This window comes from Lepidochelys kempii, chromosome 8 (assembly GCF_965140265.1).
Source record: "Lepidochelys kempii isolate rLepKem1 chromosome 8, rLepKem1.hap2, whole genome shotgun sequence".
Classification (NCBI taxonomy): Eukaryota; Metazoa; Chordata; order Testudines; family Cheloniidae; genus Lepidochelys; species Lepidochelys kempii.
Window position 1 is genome coordinate 47,247,835 of NC_133263.1, and position 21,990 is coordinate 47,269,824.

At 42.4% G+C, this 21,990-nt stretch overlaps 1 protein-coding gene across 4 annotated transcripts in view; it reads left to right on the forward strand.

Moving 5' to 3' along the window:
• The window catches only part of KIFAP3 (kinesin associated protein 3), a 137,981-nt gene extending 118,173 nt beyond the window's left edge, over positions 1 to 19,808 (forward strand). For 2 of the 4 annotated variants that reach the window (XM_073356364.1, XM_073356367.1), the window contains one exon: positions 10,302 to 10,770. In XM_073356364.1, coding sequence (XP_073212465.1) covers positions 10,302 to 10,410 — 109 coding nt within the window. In that variant the 3' untranslated portion in view covers positions 10,411 to 10,770. The other 2 variants (XM_073356365.1, XM_073356366.1) reach the window with 2 other exon arrangements.
• The last annotated feature ends 2,182 nt before the right edge of the window (positions 19,809 to 21,990 follow it).

A 21,990-nucleotide genomic window follows, 5' to 3' on the forward strand; every position in this document is an offset into this window, starting at 1 on the left:
ATTTGTAATAAAAAATAAAGTGAGCACTGTACACTTTGTATTCTATGTTGTAATAGAAATCAATATATTTGAAAATGTAGAAACCATCCAAAAAATATTTAAATAAATGGTATTCTATTATTATTTAACAGTGCAATTAATCGTGATTAATTTTTTTAATCGCTTGACAGCCCTATTTGTAATTTGACGTAGTTTCCACTTTTTGCATGCTGTAGCCTAGAGCTGAACAGGACTTTCCATGCAGTTGTAGTTCTGGGCTGCCACAGGCCATTCCGGGTGCAGGTCAAGGCACCTGAACTGCAAGCAAGGGGGCTGTGATGCCACATGATGGAATTTGTATTTTCAATTTTTTTTTAAATTGAATAGTAAATAATACATGGGGGGAGAACAGCCACCCACCAGCCTACATTAAAAGAACATTAAAGTTGCAAAATCAAGCACTCTGAAATTAGAACATGTCGGAATTAAGGTCTCTGCAACCTTAATTGAGACTTCTTGTCCATATGCATTATGGTACAGTCTTTAATTACATGATCACATGCTACTTTTTCCTTTAGGACCCCTGGCTCACTCAGGAGAAATCACAGCTGTGTAGATAAAGAGGCTGTTGTCTATAGGACCCCGCCTCGTTTGTTGCAGAAGTTGGAAAGTGTGTAGTGAATGAGGCAGTTGACTTCAGAAAAAGAATGGATGGTTTCATGGTTAAAGCAGTTGAATGGTACCCTAGAGCAGTTGTTCTCAAAGCCAGTCCACCGCTTGTTCAGGGAAAGCCCCTGGCACGCCGGACTGGCGAACCACGGCCAGTGGGAGCCGCGATCAGCCGAACCTGCGGACACGGCAGGTAAACAAACTGGTTCGGCGCACCAGGGGCTTTCCCTGAATAAGCGGCGGACCAGCTTTGAGAACCACTGCCCTAGAGCATTAGATTCCATCTCTGCCTCTGCCACAGAGTTCCTGTGTGATGCAGGGCAAGTCACTTACACCAAACTTTAGGCACCTGACTTGACACCCTTAATCTGATTTACAGAAGTGCTGAGCAGTCACAGCTGCATCTGTAAGTCAGACCATGTCTAGACTTACCGGGGATCGATGCTGCTGTGATCGATGTAGTGGGGGGTCGATTTAATGGGTCTAGTGATTAATTAAAGACTATATCATAAAGCATATGCACAAGGGAGCACAGAAAACCTTAATTCTGGCATTTCCAAATTTTTGAGTGCTTGACTTTGTAACATTAATGTTAATATAATTGTGTAATTAATATTTAATATTAGTTTGCGGATGTGCATGGCACTTTGGGGCAGGAACTGTGCATTTATTGCTACATAAAGCTTCCATCCAAGCTGAGTTTGAGAGAGACAAAGTATGGGAAAAATAAACAGAAAGGGAAGAAGGAAGGTGGGGCCATGAGATACAGAATTTAAAATATTTGTGGTTTATCATGCCATGATCATATCATATTACTGCTCATGACTATAGTTTATGGGATATGTTATTACATATAAAAACCTCTGACTTTTAAAAAAAATTATATTCTGTCTCCCAGGATTTGCTCTCACAAGTTGAAGGGCAGAACAAGTTAGTGGACAATTAAGGAGAAACAGAGAAGTAGCTGCATCAGACTATTATATAGTGGGTCTGTGGAACCTTTCGTCTCTTTGGTTACCAGAGTCCAAGCAACCATGAGTAGCTACCATCTGAATGCTAAGTGACCTGTGTGACACTAGCATAGTGGCCTTGATCCGTTACTTAGTGAACAGGGGTCCATCACAAAACGTTCATCCTAGCTGGCACTTGGTTGGCAGTCTCAGCAGAAAGACCAGGGAACTAACGTGGCTACTGAACGATCCTCCCAACTCTAAAGGTGGTCTTGGTGTGTGTGGTGGGGTGGGGTGGGATGGGGGGGGCAACACACTGAGAAGCTTGTAGTGCCTTACCTGCAGATAAAGGCTCTTGGGCTTTCAATCTAGTACCTTTCATCAGCACTTAAAAATGAGAGCTACCAAGAGAGGAGAGAAAATACAGACTTAAACACTATCCAGTCCTGTCTCGTGTTGGCACTCAAGTATGATACAATTTAGATGCAGTTCATTATTTATGTATTATAATGCTGGGCTTATGTCTCAAAGTTATGGTGAGTGGTGTTTCACTTTCATGGCTTGGGTACCCCAAGAGTGAAAAATACAGTCTTCTCCTATGTATTGAACATAATTCATCCTCTCTGTTATACACAGCTAACCTGATACAGTTTATGCATTCCACAGTTTTATGGCATAGGATTTTACAGCAGGATGGCTAGAACTGCAACAGTACCATATGTTATCAACAATACTGTCACTGACTAATAGATTCTCTTTCAGAAGTGAAATGATAGGACTCTGAGGATAAGATGATTGTGAATACCAATTGTGTGTATGGGGGGAGAACCTTGCACATTTTAAACCGTATTCTTAAAATATTCATCATAATAAGGTATGCAAGTGATTCTCAAAAAGGGAGCTCCATGTCTGTGGGCAGCACTGCGGCCAAGTTTTCAAAGATCCTGCACACCCAAAAACATGGGCCTAATCCTGATTCCATTGACGTCTGTGGAAGTTTTGCCAGATCACAGTTATAAATCAGTGGGAGCAGGATTGGATCCCATGTGTGTACATGTGTTGCATAGTTATGCGTGCAAATGAACTTCAGTTCAGCAAAGCACCTAAGCACAGAAGTAGCTTTAAGCATGTGAGTAGTCCGACAGAAGTCCATAGAGCTATTAATGAGCGCAAAGTTCTGCTCATACATAAGTGCTTTTCTGGATCAAGGTCCCACCTTGCGTGTGTGGATAAACATTTGCACTTGTACTAAATGGAGACCTTTTTAAAATGTGTTCCCATTGATTAGTTTAGTGCCTGTCAAAATTACAGGTGGATCTTGCATCAATCTGATTCATGCAAAATATGTAGGTAGTGGGGGTTGGCTGGTCTTCTGAGCAGGACTAGGATTTGAAGACACCTGTCTTCTAATCCTGGCTCTGACACTAACACTGTATGTGACCTTGACCTCCTGTTTTCAGTGGCCAATTATTTTTGGTCCCTGTGTTTTTGGGTGCCAAACATGCAACAGAGGCCAAAAAAATTCTTATTTAGGTCCCTAAAGTCAAGCTCTTAAATCTATATTCAAGTTCTGAAATACAATTTCCCCAACTGCTGTGGGGTCATGTATCAGCAGTTGCCAGAAGGCCTATGTCCATCTCCACTTCATCAGGAGGTTGCAACCTCTTCTTTCAGATGTGGACCTGGCTTTCCTCATTCATGTGTGTGTCATCCATTTGATTATTGCAGTGCACTCTGCATGCTGCTATATGGTATCTTTAAATGCAGTCTGAGACTGAAGCTGGTGTATAGTGAGGCTGCCTGTGTCCTCAGCAGTATTTTCTGCTGGGAGCACACAACATGGGTGCCCTGGGTTCTGTGCTGGCTACTTTGGATTTCCAGATAGATTTCAAAATGTTTCTTTTGACTCATAAAGTCCCAAATGACCTGGGAGCTGCCACTCTGAGGGCTTGCCTACACTTCAGGAATTAGTACCCATATTGCAGTAACTGTCAGCACCAGTGCTCAGAATGGTCTGAGCACCGGTATAGGCAGGGCTGAGGTGTCTTTACCACTGTCATGTACACCATCGCTGGCCATTTTTGTAATACGGATGCTAATTTTCCTAATGTGGAAGAACCTAGAGAGCCCTGTTCTCTGCCTGCACCATAGAGTTACAGCCAGTGCGAGACCCTGAACTGGAATACCCTCATCCCCTGGTCTGAAACAGCCCAATCTTCCAGGCCTACTACAAAGCCTGTCTGTTCTCTCAGGCTTTGAGCGAGGGACGGGTACAAGGAGAGCCGGTATATGTGGGGAAGGGGGATACTGCTTGGCATTTCCTGGCTTGGATAAGGGTGACATTGCTAGTATTGTTTGATTGTATTTTTGTATTTTAAAATGTCTCCTAGGCACCATGGGCCCAGGACAGGCACATTATTTTTGTACATTATGAATCAAGGTAAATATCAATAAATAAAGCTGTTAAGAAATCTCTCTTCACTCATGCACATTAGGAGCATTTTCCCCCTTGGCATGTGTTCTTCGGTTCCCCAGCCGTACAAGCAAATTAGAAAGTTCAGCTGTCATTTTGGGAAGGTCATAGATCATGCCAGCAGCCTGAGTAATCCAAGAGGTTTTAAGTATCATTGCATTTAGTTTAAAGTGAAATTTGCTCTGACAGGGGCTGGCAGACCAATAGGAAAAAGAAATATTTGTGCTTGGAGAAGTGCATGTGTAGAGACCGCGAGTATAACTGATGGCTGGAAGTGATTTCAGTCTAAAAAAAACAAATCATTAAGAGAGTGCATAGGGGTAAAATACACAGTTCATATTTTAAAGGGTCTCAAAATGAACCAGCAGCTGAGGTTAGCATTACATAATAATTAGTTGTGTTCCCTGTTTAACTCCATGAGTCCCAGACATGTTGGTAAACCATCCGTGAGAAAATAGTGGTGCTTTTGCTGTGTGGTGAGCACAGTCACCAACTGCTCCCATCAAATAAAAAAAAATTTAAGACAAAGATGCCTTAAGAGTTTATAGATTAGGGCAATTTCAGAAACTCACTTGTTCCAGACTCACTACAATGTTGTGCGATCGGTTTCTATTAGATAAATGTATGTGGTATGAATGAGCTCCCATTAGGTATCAATTTGAACTGTGTAGTGGGAAGTGAAAATGATGGATTTTTTTTAAAGGGGGATTGAGGAGGTGGAGGATTGGGATTACTTGCTTGATTTCATTAAAATATGTCACTGCCTTTTCAGAATAGGGCTCTGTATAGTGCCCAGCACTCCTTTAGGTGCTATCAATAATACTAATACCAGTTCTTTAGTTAAGTTTGGATTTGATTGCTAGTGTAGAAATAAAAGCAATTGTTATTGCCATCACAACATATCTCAGTGAGACATGGCAACTTACTAAGAAAGATACACAAAAGCTGGATGCATTTCATCACTAATGTCTGAGAAGAATATTGGGAATAACAAATAGAGATAGGAAGAAGAATGAAGAAGTTAGAAAAATTACTGGATACGGCACCTGCTCACAAATCTACAAAAGAAGACAGCAGAAAACAAAAGAAGAAAGCGAGGAAGACTGCGAATAACATGGAAACAAACAATTCTGAATGACATCTAACTCTAAGCACCTCAACATGAAATGGGAAGATTTGAAGAGAAGGGCAGGTGACAGGCACGGGTGGCAAATGTGGGTAGCCCAATGTGCAGTAAAGCATGGGATAGTCTAGGGTCTAAGGTAGAAATAAGAATCCATGAAGCAAGTTCTCAGTCCAGTCACTAGTGGACATCTTAAACCCCAACATCACAACTGGCTCCATCCTTGGCAGAGGTGTGGAACAACTCAGTGAGACATGGATACTAAACTCCTTTCTCCATTATCAAGGTGGCCTTTCCAGGTCAAGATTGCAGCAGAACGCAGGCATGGGGCATGCTTACGCTGTCATTGCTCTTAGTATAGCTGTTCTGGGTATCACCAGAACTTCAGTCTGCAGTGCTGGCCCCTGATAGTTCACTTTTTGTCCCTGGTACTCAGTTATTTTCTGGGTTCTGTGGCCCCTCCCTCAGCTGAGGGGATGGAGGGATGGAGAGGCTTTCATTCAGGTAGACTCTGCCCACCAATCCCAATCATCCAAGAGGGTAGGCTGAGACTTTTAAAGAGCACTAAACTCACTTGAAAGCAAAACCAGTATTTTCTGAGGCATAGAAAAGGATTCATTTACCTAAGGAAAATGTTTAGCTAGTGCACCATTTTCTGGAGGGGGGGTGAGTTTAATATAATTTTCTGTTCTCTTTTTTTTAATGCAATCTCTGAAGTAGTTATCAGCTGATCCATCTCTTACATTTTTCTTCAGGATACTACCATATGTCAGAACCATTTGGAAATAACTGATGCTGCTCAAAGTTTAACCTGTAGGGACCTGTACCTAATTACTTACACATTTACAAAAAGGGGAAAAAATTGATTTGCTGAGAATGTAATTGAAGTCATGTTTTTGTGCCTAACTTTTTATCCATTTAGATACATTTAGAAGTTGTTTAAATAAGGATTACTAAACTGGAAATAGTTGGAAGTACTTGGCAATATTCTGTAATGAGAGAGTGCCATCTAGTGGTGAATAGTACTTGTGGCCAGCACAATATTCCACTCCTTTTTTTGGTATCATATACTGTATTAAGGAGGACAAAGGCCAGAAGAAACCCACACACTTCTGCAGTGCTAGGTGCAGCCACTTTCATATTTAATTAGGAGAATCTGCCCTTAGGAAATCTGAGTATGAGTGAGGATGCTGAGTTTTGTCTTGAACTAAGTAGCCATTTGGGACCTGCATCTCCTTCCCCGCATTCCACCACATTAAAGTTGAAAGGGGCTGCACCTGATTCTGTTTTATGCAAAACAGGTGTGGTCTTTGGGTTTCTGACTAATCGCCGAAGCAGCCTTCAGCTGGCAATAGTGTGGTCCCCCTGCCATATATATAGTGTCTTCCCAGCCTAAAATTTTCAGGAATGAGAGTCACGATCACAGATAAGGAGTACTTGTGCAGCTGTTACTCTAAAACGATCACAGATGTGATGGGTCTCTAGTTGTTACCACAATAATAAATAGTAAATTATCCAAAACTGATGTAACATCAATCACAGACAAAACACCAATGTAAAAAATAAATAAAATGAAGAACTGAGTTTCCTATAACAAATTAGAGAGACCAGGTGGGTGAGGGAATATCTTTTATTGGAACAACTTCTGCTGGTGAAAGAGACAACCTTTTGAGCCTTCACCCACCTTGTCTCTCTAATATCCTGGGACCAACACTGCAAACTATAACAAGTTACTTTTTAAAATTACAAATTATTTGACTGTAGAGCCTGAAGTGGATAAGTCAACGGTTTGAGAATTTGTGGAAGGAAAGAAGAAAAAGTATTCCTGAACTGAAGTTCTGGCTTAAAGGGACAGTGGTTAACAAAAAGTATGGACTTGATTCTACCCTATCACCCCAGTTTTACACTTGTGTAATGCCACTGACATCCATGGATTTACATTACCATAACAGATAGAGAATCAGGCATTTTCAGACACATTTTCCCTTACCTACAGTATGTTAGTAAATTTTGAGATTATCATAATTGAAAGCTTCCATTCTTTGGCCTACCTTGGCTGTAATCATGGTTGGTTTATTTCTGAATGCAGTGTTTGATTGTCTTTGATTCTTCGGGGACTGGAGAAGAGGTGTGTCTGGAGATGGTGAGGATAGGACCCTCCGTGGTCTCATTTGGCTCAAGCCTGCTGTTGAGAAGGCCATACCTAGTGCTCCCTGCTAGTCTGCTGGATGACTGCAGCTGCTGCAGAGAGACCTGGAAAGTGAGGCAGTCTTGAAGATCACATGCCCTTTCCCATAGGGCTTTGTAAAAGAGTCCCAGAAATTTGGAGTGGTTCCAGTAAGGAAGGGGAAGCCAGTGTAGGCCGCAGACCATGCTCTTTAGCTTGTCCCCACCCTAAGCAGACAGGACACTAGAGCATGTACCAGTGTTATTTGACTCCTCACCTTCCTGAGGAATTTGTTCAGCATGGCACTCCAGGCCTTCCCCAGGGCCGTGGTGAATTAGTGAAGTGTGACAATAACACTCCTGGTTCAGGGAGAAAAAGACAGCTCTCAGAACCACTGCATCCTGATTTGGAGCAGAACGCTAGTAGGCCAGGTCTACAATATAAACTCATGCTGGTAGTTGTCTGTCAGAAGCATGAAGAGGTGTGATCCAAGACTGACACAGCTGTGCTGGCAGAAGGTCCTAGTGTAGACGTGGTTATTCTGGCAAAATTGCACTCTTACCAGTAAAAAGAAAAGGAGTATTTGTGGCACCTTAGAGACTAACCAATTTATTTGAGCGTGAGCTACAGCTCACTTCATCGGATGCATACCGTGGAAACTGCAGCAGACTTTATATACACACAGAGATCATGAAACAATACCTCCTCCCACCCCACTGTCCTGCTGGTAATAGCTTATCTAAAGTGATCATCAAGTTGGGCCATTTCCAGCACAAATCCAGGTTTTCTCACCCTCCACCCCCCCACACACAAACTCACTCTCCTGCTGGTAATAGCCCATCCAAAGTGACAACTCTTTACACAATGTGCATGATAATCAAGGTGGGCCATTTCCTGCACAAATCCAGGTTCTCTCACCCCCTCACCCCCTCCAAAAAACACACACACAAACTCACTATCCTGCTGGTAATAGCTCATCCAAAGTGACCACTCTCCCTACAATGTGCATGATAATCAAGGTGGGCCATTTCCAGCACAAATCCAGGTTTTCTCACCCCCCTCCACCCCCATACACACACAAACTCACTCTCCTGCTGGTAATAGCTCATCCAAAGTGACCACTCTCCCTACAATGTGCATGGTAATCAAGGTGGGCCATGTCCAGCACAAATCCAGGCTTTCTCACCCCCCCCTTTCTTTTTTCCCAGGGACACACACACACACACACACACAAACTCACTCTCCTGCTGGCAATAGCTCATCCAGTATGATTTATTTTGCTTAGGGAAGCTGGGATAAACTGCATCCACGCTAGGAGGGCTTTGCCAGCATAGTATACCAGTATAGACATACTAACACAGCCTTTAGGTGTATATCTGGCTGTAACCTCTCGGGTGGCTTATCTCAAGGGGAATCATCTCCTTTGCAGTTTGGCTTATTGGCCATTCTCTGTCCCTGGGGAAGCGGGTCTGGCACTCTTAAGTCCTCCACTCTCTGGATTATCATTGTAGCATCCTTTAGGTACACTGGTTTCCTGACTGGTCAAGCACCAAACTCCTCATGTTCATCCCTAGGTCCTGCCCAGTTTCATGTTGCTGGAAGCAGTGTTTGTGTGAAGATAAAGTGCTGGAACATGGTCTTCTCAGTGCTCTGTTGATCATGACGCCAGTTTAGCTCAAGCATGGGCTTGAAGTTAAAGGTGTTTAAGTGCTTTGCTGAATCAGGGCTTGAGATATTACCAATCTGTGTATCCTGGGTATCCCTTTCTTTTACATGTTAATGCTATTGTGGTCTACAACAACTGTGTTCAGTATGTGCAGGATAATGGCAGCAGTAATAAAGTGCACCTCTTCCCCACTTTAAGCACTGGTGGCCACTAGCCCTTTAATGTCTTTGTGTGAGAAGTTCAGCTCCTTCCCCCGTAGTTCTAGTCAGACACTACACTGAGGTCCTTTTTGTCCATCTCTGTCTATTCAGGTGCAAGTGTAAAAGATGGCATAATACCAAAGAGTATACAATAATCCAGTGTCTTGGCCAACATTCACTTTTTTTCTCTGCCTCTGTCTCCTACCTCAGAGCTATTGCTGAATGTAGAATATCTGTCACTTTTATATCTAACTCACTGATTTGGGACAGCTAGAGGGTGAAAAATGATACTGTATATGAAGACCAAATTAACCTTCAGTCTGGCTAGAACATAGAGGGCTTTAGTACATGATAAAGTCTGTCTGCCCTTTGGATGTCAGTCTTATCACTTCAGAAACCATGGTGTGAATTTCTGACCTAGTACATAATCAGTGCCATATTTGCAGTTGCCATTTCCTCAATAACTTTGGGGTTTCTATCCATTGGTCAGAAGATAATTTGACTATTTGGTTTGTTGTATACAGTTAGCAGAGGGCTTTGCATCAATATCAGTTTTCAACAATGTTGGATTATAGCAATATATTAAAATCCTCTCAGACAGGGAAGTATTATCCTCATTTTATAGTCAAGGAAATTGAGTCATAGTGAAGTGACTTGCTACTGAATTAATAGTATAGCAGGATCTAGGAATCCCATCACCCAATCCCTTGCATTGCCCACTAAACCAGAAGTTCCAAAAGTGTAGTCCACAGAACGTTGGCTAGTCACGTGATACAGGCTCTTCTGTTCCCAACTAGTAACATTTTATTAAAAGAATCCATCAAATACTTTCCTAGTGTTACTTTTCCTTTTCAGGAGCTGTCTTAATCTCTACAGAGATATTACCTGATCATGACTGGGAGAGAGGGTCTGCAGAATCTTGAGTCCAAAGGGAGTTGGTGCTCAAGATAGTACCTTTGAATGTGGTCTGCCCTATGGAAAAAGTTTGAGAGCCCCAGCCCTTGAGCGCACTTCCTGTATGTGAAACACAAGCATCAACATCAGTTTCTCTCTTCTTTTTTTTCCCTTCCCCAGCATTGGAGTGGATGCATTTGGTCAGCCAGCTTGTATTCCTGGCCGCCCTGCGACTGCATATGGATACCGTTCTGATGAATCTTTCTACTACGGCTATGGTACCCGATAGAGCATCCCTCTACGTACTTTAGGGTTCTGTCTTCCTGCTCCATTAGAAACCAGTTGTATGTAGCTGACTTTAGAGCACTCCCTGGTAATGCATGGTTATACTGGAATGGGTCTGCGTGATATGTATCCTTTGCTATGTGTTAGCTCTAGATAAACCTAACCCTTTCTGGTTCTAGTGTTTCAAACACAGACTGTGTTCACCAATCGGTTTCTCTTTATTATCATTTTTGTACAGTGTTTGCCATGTGACTTGAAAGCAAGTATTGAAAAGCTACTAGACTGGAAAGTAAACATTACATTATGTATATTAAGCAAGTAATTTAATTTCTATTAAAAAGAAAAACCATGCAGTCAGTGCTGATGAATGACTGAGTTCCATGTTTCTCTCTGGTTCATGAGGGATTTTTGTAATTGCCTCTTGTGGAGCATTTTAAGTGATGTACGTGTACTGTTCAAGTACTTGAGTAAGCCACCCACTGGAAATGCCTAGCGCCTGGTATCCAATGGTTATACCCTGGAACACTGTTACAGAAATACAGCACTGGATTCAAACATCCCAACAGCACACATCCCAGAGGGTATGGTGCTGTACAGCTGTAACATTGGAGGGTAGATGCAGATTCACTCATCTTGAACTTGAAACATGCATCCGACGAAGTGGGTATTCACCCACGAAAGCTTATGCTCCAATACGTCTGTTAGTCTATAAGGTGCCGCATGACTCTTTGCCAATTTTCAGACAGTTACAGCAAGAGCCGTCTCCACCATCTAAATTACCACAATTAGAAACCATGCTTTAAAAGAATGCTTCAATGTTCTAACAGAGTTCATCTAGCCTTTGTGTATAAGGCCGTGCAGTGTTAGAACAACATTTGCTGTAGCTAACTATGGACCTAAGATAGAGCATGATTTTTAAGCTGCCCAACCCACTTTTGCCCCACCCCATAAGCTCTCAAGCCAGCTTAAATTGTGTCTGTGCACAGACTGTAAACTGTTGACTCGCAGTTACAGGGCCAAGAGGTCTCCACTTGAAACTAACATACTTGCAGTGCTACAATTGTTTTCCGAGGCCCAGATTTTTAAAGCTATTTAAATGTTGCTGCACTCAGTGTTACAACACCTAACCGATTTAGAAGCTCAAGTCTCATTTTTAAAAGTGATTGAATAGGATTTAGGCTTGTAAGTGCCTAAATCCCTTTTGAAAACGAGACTCAAGCTTCTAAATCATTAGGCATTGCATGCACAGCAACACCTAAATACCTTTTAAAAATATGGGCCCTATTCTAGGGTGGGTGCAGCATTGTTTGGGCTAGCATGAATTCTACAATAGATTCCCTGTCCCCAGTGGGCATGGGAGAGCCTGCTGCTAGCTGCCTTTTCTCTCACAACAGCATATCAGACTGAGGAGCTTATTTTCCAAAACAAGAATTACTTCAAAATCACTTTTTTAAAAGTAGCTGTTTGATTTACAGAATTTTTTTTCAATCCCATCCCTTTTGATTTACTGGGATCCAAGGTCTATATTATTAAACTCGTTTAAGACCAGTGTATATGCCAAGGGAAAGATTTCAAAGGCACAAAGAATAGTTAGGGAGTTGGGCATCTAACTTCCATGTGTACCTCTGAAAATCTCCCCTAAAATATGACCTTGCCTGAAAAACCCGGCGTGATCTTTTAAAACTTCATGTGGTCAGTTACAGTTAGTCAAGCTACACATAGCATTCTATGCATCTGTGGGTGAGAGAGAATGGAAGGGACTTTAAAAACAGCCACAATACCAAACCAGACTTCCTCCCAGATGCTGCCTCAAATTCTGTTCTTGGAGATGGGACAGTTACTAGCATTGCTGCTGCTACAACTAAAATCCCTTTTTAATCCTCCAAATCTGTTGTACGTTTCTAAAGCGACCTTTAACAAATCTATTAAACTCCTGATGCCTTTTTGTTCACAATACTGCCCCTTTGTAGATCCCTCCTACTGATCTGGGCCCATGTTTGTGTGCACGGAGGCTATGCCACATCTGCCCGCCGTATCTCAGATGTAGAGACAGCTACAGCTGCAAGGGAAACTCCTGGAACTGCACACGCCCCGGCTTTTCATTTGGAGATCTCTGCATTCACATCTGTTATTTTAAAAGATGTTCAGAGAACTAGCATTAAATTTTTCAAAGCAGTTGTCCTTCTTTTTGAATTTGCTTTGAAAATAGTTAAGAGTGGGGTCTTAAAGGCTCAGCACAGTACTAGGGAAACTAAAACTGCATTTAATTGGGAGCGTCATGTTAACAAGGACTATAGCTAAGCCTGGTGTATGGTGCATGCCTATAATTGTACTACATCTGATCAGTCCCAAAGTAAATAGCAATGGAAAATCTCTGGCTGCACTGTAATATCAAATATTGGAAATTTTATGAGAAAAGAATGAAAGAACTAAATGTTCACAGCTTGGCTAAGAGCAACTAAAGGGAAGGGAATAATTATCCACAAGCAGAGCTTGGTAAAAACTCACCTGAGGACTGAGCTTGCTAGCCAGGATGAAAAACAACTATGCTGCTATGTTCACCAAGGCAGGGGTGTAAAAGTCATTCTGGGGAGAGATACAAAAATCCCTTTTTAATTATGGTCTGTAGGGCATATAAAAATGCATGACTGCATATGTCTTCAACCCACAGCATATCGCCCATGGAGGTCAATGGGAGATTTGGGAGTCTAGCCTATAAACTAAGTTTTTAGTTATTTTATTGTGTTCAGTCCCTTGGCTTAGAGGGATATTCTGCCTCAACTGGAGGAAGATTCTGCTCCCCACTAGGAGCCTTGCTATTTCTGCAATTTGTTGTTCTTGCTTTCTCATCCTCCTTTCTCTCCCTCTTCCCTGGCTTTAGGTTGTTCCTCCTTTCTTCCCAGTGTTTCTTTCCCTGTAATATCTTCCAATTTGGGGTCAATTCCTACCCCCATTCCATTGCTAAATTAAGCAAAGATATAGTTAATGTACTGGTATCTAAAGTCTCATTAGTTTACAGAGTTAACACTACAGTGAGATTAATAGTAGGCAGAGAAGGTCACACCTCTGAGACAGTGTTTCAGGCTCTCTGCAGACTCAGACAACACTGCACAAGTAACATGGGTTTGCAGTTGGAAGATTTTCTTCAGAACCCTGAAAGCAAGAAACGTTCTTTTTAATAATAAAAGCTGAGATTCTGCTGATCCTGAATATGCCATTTGGACCACAAAGAGGCTGTGCAACCTGTGTCTTGTATGTTTGATACCTCTGTACTAAAGCCACAACCCCAGCCGTGTAAAGAAATAAACCAGTTGTGTGCTTATTGTGATGGTCCCCCCCAAACTCTAGGTCACCTCTGGACCTAGAGTTTGGGGGGAAGGGCTACTCACTGTCTCCCTCCCCTCAGCCATATGGGATTGGGCCAAAAGAAATCTGATAAAGTTCAACAAGGACAAGTGCAGAGTCCTGCACTTAGGAAGGAAGAATTCTATGCACCGCTACTGGCCGGGGACCGACTGGCTAAGCAGCAGTTCTGCAGAAAAGGACCTGGAGATTACAGTAGACGAGAAGCTGGATATGAGTCAGCAGTGTGCCCTTGTTGCCAAGAAGGCCAACGGCATATTGGGCTGTATTAGTAGGAGCATTGCCAGCAGATCGAGGGAAGTGATTATTCTCCTCTATTCGGCACAGGTGAGGCCACACCTGGATTACTGTGTCCAGTTTTGTCCCCCCACTACAGAAAGGATGTGGAAAAATTGGAGAGAGTACAGTGGAGGGCAACAAAAATGATCAGGGAGCTGGGGCACATGACTTACGAGTAGGGGCTGAGGGAACTGGGGTTATTTAATCTACAGAAGAGAAGAGTGAGGGGAGGTTTGATAGCAGCCTTCAGCTACCTGAAGTGGCGTTGCAAAGAGGATGGAGCTCGGCTGTTCTCTGTGGTGGCAGATGACAGAACAAGGAGCAATGGCCTCAAGTTGCAGTGGGGGAGGTCTAGGTTGGATATTAGGAAACACTATTTCACTAGGAGGGTGGCGAAGCTCTGGAATGCGTTACCTAGGGAGGTGGTGGATTCTCCATCCTTTGAGGTTTTTAAGGCCCAGCTTGACAAAGCCTTGGCTAGGATGATTTAGTGGGTGTTGGTCCTGCTTTGAGCAGGGGATTGGAGTAGATGACCTCCTGAGGTCTCTTCCAACCCTAATATTCTATGATTCTATGATTGGGAAAGAAATGGCAGGGAGGAGCCAGCCAGAGCCTGAAGCTGGCACAGCAGCTGCACAAAGGGACCATGGTTCAAGCAAGGACCAGTGCTGTCATCAGACTGCTTTCTGCCATTTTCACGCTGTACATTCTCACCCTTACACTCTCCAGCCCAGTCTTTTCCTTTCTTTCCATCTAACTAATCCCCTCATAATATAACCCCGGGGAAAGGATTTAAATAATAAACACCTAATTTCAAAACTAACATGATGTTTGCTGCCATCTCATTGTTCACTTTGATTGTATGTTCTCACCTTTTCCTCCACCCTTTGTCTTGTCTATTAGATTGTAAGCTCTTTGGGGCAGGGATTGTCTTATTCTCTGTGTGTGTGCAGTTCCATAGAACAATGGGGTCCTCTTCATGGTTGCCCCCTAGATATTACTGTAATAAACATGATAAATAAGGGTGAAAGGCTGTGCAAATACCTGTATCTCATCCTCAGAGTAGTGCAGGCAAGCAGTAAGAGCCAGCAATCTAAATATGTCCAAAACACCACAGAGCAGCCAGCAATCAAGAAAGAAACTCAATTCCCCATAATAGCCACATGGTTATACAATACCACAAACTGTAGCCATGGTACATAGTGCAAGTGGAAATCAGCCCATGCCTGTTGCTGAAAGGTGTTTCCATCATTCCATCAAATATGCACCGAGGCCAACATTTTCAAATGTAAATGCTTAAAGTTAGGCACTTAAATCCATGTTTAGGCACCTGAATAAATGTCCTGGTTGTCTTAGGTGCTGAGCTCCCACAACTCCCCTGGATTTTAGTTTTTGTGCTTAACTTTTAGGCACCACTGTTTATCCAGTCTTGGTTTAAGGCTTCTGAGCTGCCCACCTTTGCATTCTTCATCAGAGGGAGTCCACATTTGTGGACCTTATTTGATGTCCCACTTTGTTATGTAGCCAACACACGAGACATATGAGGGGTGTGAACACCTGCTGTACTTTGCCCTTGCTATCCTTTCCCTTCCCATCACCCTGCTTGATCTAAATGGTCACAATCATCTTGTTGCCAACATGTCAGCCCCTGCAGTGCCTAGCTTAGGCACTAGCACTGATGATCCAGCTCATTGCCATCTGAATCTGCCAATCTGAGAGGAGAGGGTGGTGCAGGGGAAGAAGTCCTTTCTCTCTTCACTTACCTGAACTAATCCTGAAGCTCAAATGAGGAAGCAGTCTGAGTTTTGGGTAAAGGTTCTTTATGACTCTTTATTTTGTCCAAATGTCTCTGACCATTTCTATTGACTGTGGATTTGCTGCAGATGTTGCAGCAAAGTGTGATGCTTGGTGTGCTCATTTACAGGCCAGTACAATGGGAGTTAGGCACGTAAATACCTTCTTGGATCTCAGCCCTTGGTCTGTTTCCCAGCAGTGGTGGCATCTGAGTTCTGGGCACAAACTGAAAGCTCTTGTCTGGAATAGGATATAAGGCATATTGCCAACAAACACATTCAAAAAGGCTAGTGCAGACAAGGCAATGTATACTCTGACGTGTTAAACTGGTTGCGTTAAATGCCTAGAGGGGAGCTCAGGTGTTAACACAGTTTAGAACATCTTAGTTGTGTGCTAACATCCTTTAAATCCTAATCTAGACAAGGCCAGGGGTATGGGTGCGTTAGTGTGTACCTTGATTTATACTATATTTTAGGTTCATAATGACTGAGAAAACCACATCCTAAAGCCCCCATGCTGTATGGGACAGGGATAATGTTTGAGGTGTGAAAAGCCCAGACCTCCCACTGTACTGTAGTAATTCCTTTTAATATCCATTCTTCTGTCCAAAATACTCTAATGAAATCTCTCCCCCGAGTCATTTTACTATGAAACACAGAGAGCAATTACAAGTTTCAGAGTAGCAGCCGTGTTAGTCTGTATTCGCAAAAAGAAAAGGAGTACTTGTGGCACCTTAGAGACTAACCAATTTATTTGAGCATAAGCTTTCGTGAGCTACAGCTCACTTTAACGGAATTGAAAATATCTCCTTATGATACACATATTATGTCACTACAGAAAATGCATAGTATTTAGGGGGGAAAACTTTCACACAGACCACCTGCCTTGTGCATGTAGTTTTCACCTAGTCCCCCACACTGTTTAGACTAGTCTAGCAGATATTGTTAGTCTCCCTGCCACTCTGCAGTGCCTATTCAGTGGGAGACTGAATACGCACAGCCCTGACAAGCTAGCTGGGGAAGGAAATTGGCTCACTAAAGGCAGTCAGAGGAAGCTTGTATATATAGTTAGATGGGGAGACACCTATTCCTCAAGCTCCTAAATGACACGGGCAAAACTAGTTTTCACATAGAGCAGAGGGGAATTTAGACTAGGGATTGGAGGCCACTCGACAATCTGCCGCCAAGGCAAAACTTCAATGTGCTATCTTCTACCTGCTAGAATAGAGGTTCTCAACTGGGGGTGGTCTTGGACTTTCTTAGGGTGCATGATGAGCCTTCTGATGGTTTGTAGAAGTGGGGTATGGGGAGCAAGCACCAGGTTTCAGTGCCATTCACTCAAATTTGAGTGAGTAGCGTCGTGACCTGGCTTGCAGCATCACTCAGATTTGCACCAGCTGCCCCAGGCAGCTGCCTGCTTTGCCTATAGCTAGAGCAGCCCCTGCAGGGAACCCCTTTTGCCCATGACATTGTAATTCAGAGAGCAGTGGGAAAGTAAACAGAGGATATGAATTATCAGTGCAAACTTTGTACTCCAGTCCAGTGATCTACAGGGTATGAGCTAGAGTTTGATTAGAAAGCCTGGGCAGAAGGCTGAATGCAGCATGTACATTGTGTGCAAACAGGTAAGCTACTTCTGTTAAAGGCTCATGCAAATTCTGTTGTCTTCTGGGTACAACTCAAACTACAACCATGAATTTCTTGTTCCTCTGAATTGCATTGGACTGAACAGAACAAAAATCACAAAAGCTTGATCATGGTCTACAAGCACCTCTGTAGGGAAGAGACTTCTGATAGCAAAGGGCTCTTTAATCTAGCTGACAAAGGTGTAATGAGATCCCATGGCTGGAAATTGAAGCTAGACAAATTTCAATAAGAAAATAAGGTGCAAATTTGAACAATGAGGGTAATTAAGCATTGGAACAACTTACCTAGGGATGTGGTAGATTCTTCATCACTTGAAGTCTTTAAATCAAGATTGTTGGCCTTTCTTAAAGAGATATTCTAACCCGACTAGAAGTTATGGACATGATGCTGAAATTACTGGTGAGATTCTATGGCTTGTGTTATGCAGGTCAGACTAGATGGTCATAATGGTCCGTTCTGGCCTATGGGAGAGATTGTTCTTGTTAAAACAACTAGGAGTCCTTTTGGCACCTTAGAGACTAACAAATTTATTTGGGCATAAGCCTTTTGTGGGCTAAAATCCACTTCATCAGATGCATGGAGTGAAAAATACAGTAAGTAGTATATATATTACAGCACATGAAAAGATGGGAGTCGCCTTACCAAGTGGGGGGGGGGTCAGTGCTAACGAGGCCAAATCAATCAAGTAGCCTATTCTCAACAGTTGACAAGAAGGGATGAATATCAACAGAGGGAAAATTACCTCTCCAGCACATCATCAAGGATCTACAACCTATCCTGAAGGACAATCGCTCACTCTCACAGACCTTGGGCCAGTCCTCACTTACAGACAGCCCCCCAACCTGAAGCAAATACTCACCAGCAACTACACACCACATAACAAAAACACTAACCCAGGAACCAATCCCTGCAAAAAACCCTGTTGCCAACTCTGTCCGCATATCTATTCAAGGGACACCATCCTAGGACCTAACCACATCAGCCACACCCTCAGGGGCTCGTTCACCTGCACATCTACCACTGTGGTATATGCCATCATCTGCCAGCAATGCCCTTCTGCCATGTACATTGGCCAAACTGGACAGTCTCTACACAAAAGAATAAGTGGACACAAATCAGACATCAAGAATTGTAACATTCAAAAACCAGTAGGAGAGCACTTTAATCTCCCTGGAAACTCAATAACAGACTTAAAAGTGGCAATTCCTCAACAAAAAAACTTCAAAAACAGACTTCAACGAGAAACTGCAGAACTGGAATTAATTTGCAAACTGGACACCATCAAATTAGGCCTGAATAATGATTTGGAGTGGCTGGGTCACTACAAAAAGTAATTTTTTCTCTGTTGATATTCATACCTTCTTGTCAACTGTTAGGAATGGGCAACATCCACCTTGATTGAATTGGCCTTGTTAGCACTACAAAAAGCCATTTTCTCTCTGTTGATATTTACCTCTTCTTGTCAACTGTTGAGAATAGGCCACTTCCATCTTGATTGAATTGGCCTCATTAGCACTGGCAACCACCCCTCCCCCCCACTTGGTAAGGCAACTCCCATCTTTTCATGTGCTGTAATATATATACTGCTTACTGTATTTTTCACTCCATGCATCTGATGAAGTGGGTTTTAGCCCTAGAAAGCTTTTGCCCAAATAAATTTGTTAGTCGGTAAGGTGCCACAAGGACTCCTTGTTGTTTTTGCTGATATAGACTAATATGGCTACCACTCTGAAACCTGTTCTTGTTAACATAACCTCTGAAAAAGCTCACCATCTGCTGTTCTCAACTGTCTTGTGATCCATACCCACAGAAGACAGACTATGCAACCAATGAGAGACAGAAGAAATTGAGACAGGAGGCACTTTCTGCACCAGTGTCCGAAATATGACTGAAAAGAGACTTCCTCAAGTATTCAGAAGTCAAAAGGTGTCCCATCAAAAAAAGATGATGTAAAACCACTCCTGACCCTGGGAGAAAAGAGAGAGATGACATCGCACTATGCAGCAACCTGCCAGCAGATCAGAAATGGACACAGAGGATCAAGCCTCAAACAGAATATGTAGCCATATCCTGGATGGCTCTCTGCTACTTCTAACAGATAAATGAGGGCCCTCACTGGCTGATCTGAGTCTCTCCGGTGTGCTACGCTGCAGGGGGACCTTGGGCCGAGTCAAGGGGAGTGCATGACAAATCATTCCACCAGCTGGACACCTGCATCCATTTGCCTCTTTTTTACACTTTGGCAACACTTGCAGACCTTGTCATACCAATAAAGTCTCACTGAATTGAACTGACTAAACACCATGGTCTTACAATATGAGTAAGTGTTACATTTAGCAATAAAGTTTAGATTATAGTGAACGGAGTCTTAACAAGCAGTCAGTCTATAGGAGGCCTCATATTATTCACTGATAACAGGTAAATAAATAAATGTACCTAGAACCCAGCTGGTTTATAGAGATCTGTGCTTTCTAACAGCTCTGCTTTTATAGATTATAACACATAGGACTGTTCTCTAAATGCCAATCAGATCAACCCTGAGACTAGGAGCCACTGTTGTTTTCCTGTACCAGTATCCCTCCAGTAAAGGTAAAGTTGTGGCTCAAGAACATTCTCATTGCATCTTCAATGTCTCTTGCTTCTAAAATTAATGCCTGAGTTTCTGGCCACTTCTGTAGAAGCAGAGGGTTTTTATGCCTGGTCTACACTTGAAACTTTTGTCAATATATTAACATTGCTTAAGGGTCTGATATTTTCACAGCATTTCTGTGCTGGCAAAAAGCCTAGCATAGATGCAGTTATACTGGCAAAAAAAAAACTTTTGCTGGTACAGCTTTTTTGTTTGGGGAACTGGGAAAAGTTTTATTGTAAAAGCACTCTTTCGCTGGTATAAGCTGAGTCTACACTAGAAAGGTTTCCTAGTATAGCTATACTGGCTAGACAGAACCCTACCTTGAGACAATACTCTTCTATAATGAACCTTAGTGGCCTCATCTGCTCCCCAAAATTTTAACTTAGAGCTCGTCTTCACGTACAACACTACAGCAGTGCAACTGTAGCACTTTAGTGAAGATGCTCCTATGCCAACACAGCAGCTATGTTGATGGGAGAAGCTCTCCTGTTGACCTAGCACTGTCTACAAAGGGGGCTAGGTCAGTATACGTCACTCAGGGGTATGGATTTTTCACATCCCTGAGTTATACCGATTTAGGTGTGTAGTGTAGACCTGGCCTCATAGTTGCTCAACTGCACTCCTTATCAATACTAACATTACAAATCCAGGAAGGCACCAATTATGCTACAATTCACATCTACGTTCATGTTCCATGCCAGCCAAATACTGTAAATACCTAAACATGCTCACAGACTCCTCAGCTCCACCACACACTCCCTTCTGGTTTGATCACAATGTAGATTTCTGATTGTAAATGCTCCAGGCCAGGGAGTGTATCTTTTCTCTGTTTGCACAGTGCTCAGAAAAATGGGGCTTTGATCTTGACTGTGGCCTGTGCATACCACCATAATGAAAATATTTATTTAGCCAGCCACAGTGCACACATCCAGTTCCTCACAAACTGCACAACCTGAACTCCAAACTCAGGTGGAGTTCAATTACCTATATATAAATTTGTGTATATGTTAGGGCTGTCAAGCAATTTAAAAAAATCGTGATTAATCACGTGATTTAAAAAATGGCAATAAATCACGTGATTAATTGCGCTGTTAAACAATAACAGGATACCATTTATTTAGATATTTGTTGATGTTTTCTACATTTTCAAACATATTTATTTCAATTATAATGAAGAATACAAAGTGTACAGTGCTCACTTTATATTTATTTGTTATTACAAATATTTGCACTGTAAAAAATGAAAGAAATAATATTTTTCAATTTCTCCATTACAAGTACTGTAGTGCAATCTCTTTACCATGAAAGTTGAACTTACAAATGTAGAACTATGTACAAAAAAAAAACTGCATTCAAAAATAAAACAATGTAAAACTTTAGAGCCTACAAGTCCACTCAGTCCTACTTCTTGTTCAGCCAATCGCTCAGACAAAAAAGTTGTTTACATTTTCAGGAGATAATGCTGCCCACTTCTTGTTCACAATGTCACCTGAAAGTGAGACTAGGCGTTTGCATGGCACTGTTGCAGCTGGCTCCACAAGATATTTACGTTCCAGATGCGCTAAAGATTCATATGTCCCTTCATGCTTCATCCACCATTCCAGAGGACATGCGTCTATGGTGATGACGGCTTCTGCTTGATAACAATCCAAAGCAGTGTGGACCGAGGCATGTTCCTTTCATCATCTGAATCAGATGCTACCAGCAGAAGGTTGATTTTCTTTTTTCGTGTTTCAGGTTCTATAGTTTTGCTCTTTTAAGATTTCTGAAAGCATGCTCCACACCTCGTCCCTCTCAGATTTTGGAAGGCACTTCAGATTCTTAAACCTTGGGTTGAGTGCTGTATCTATTTTTAGAAATCTCACATTGG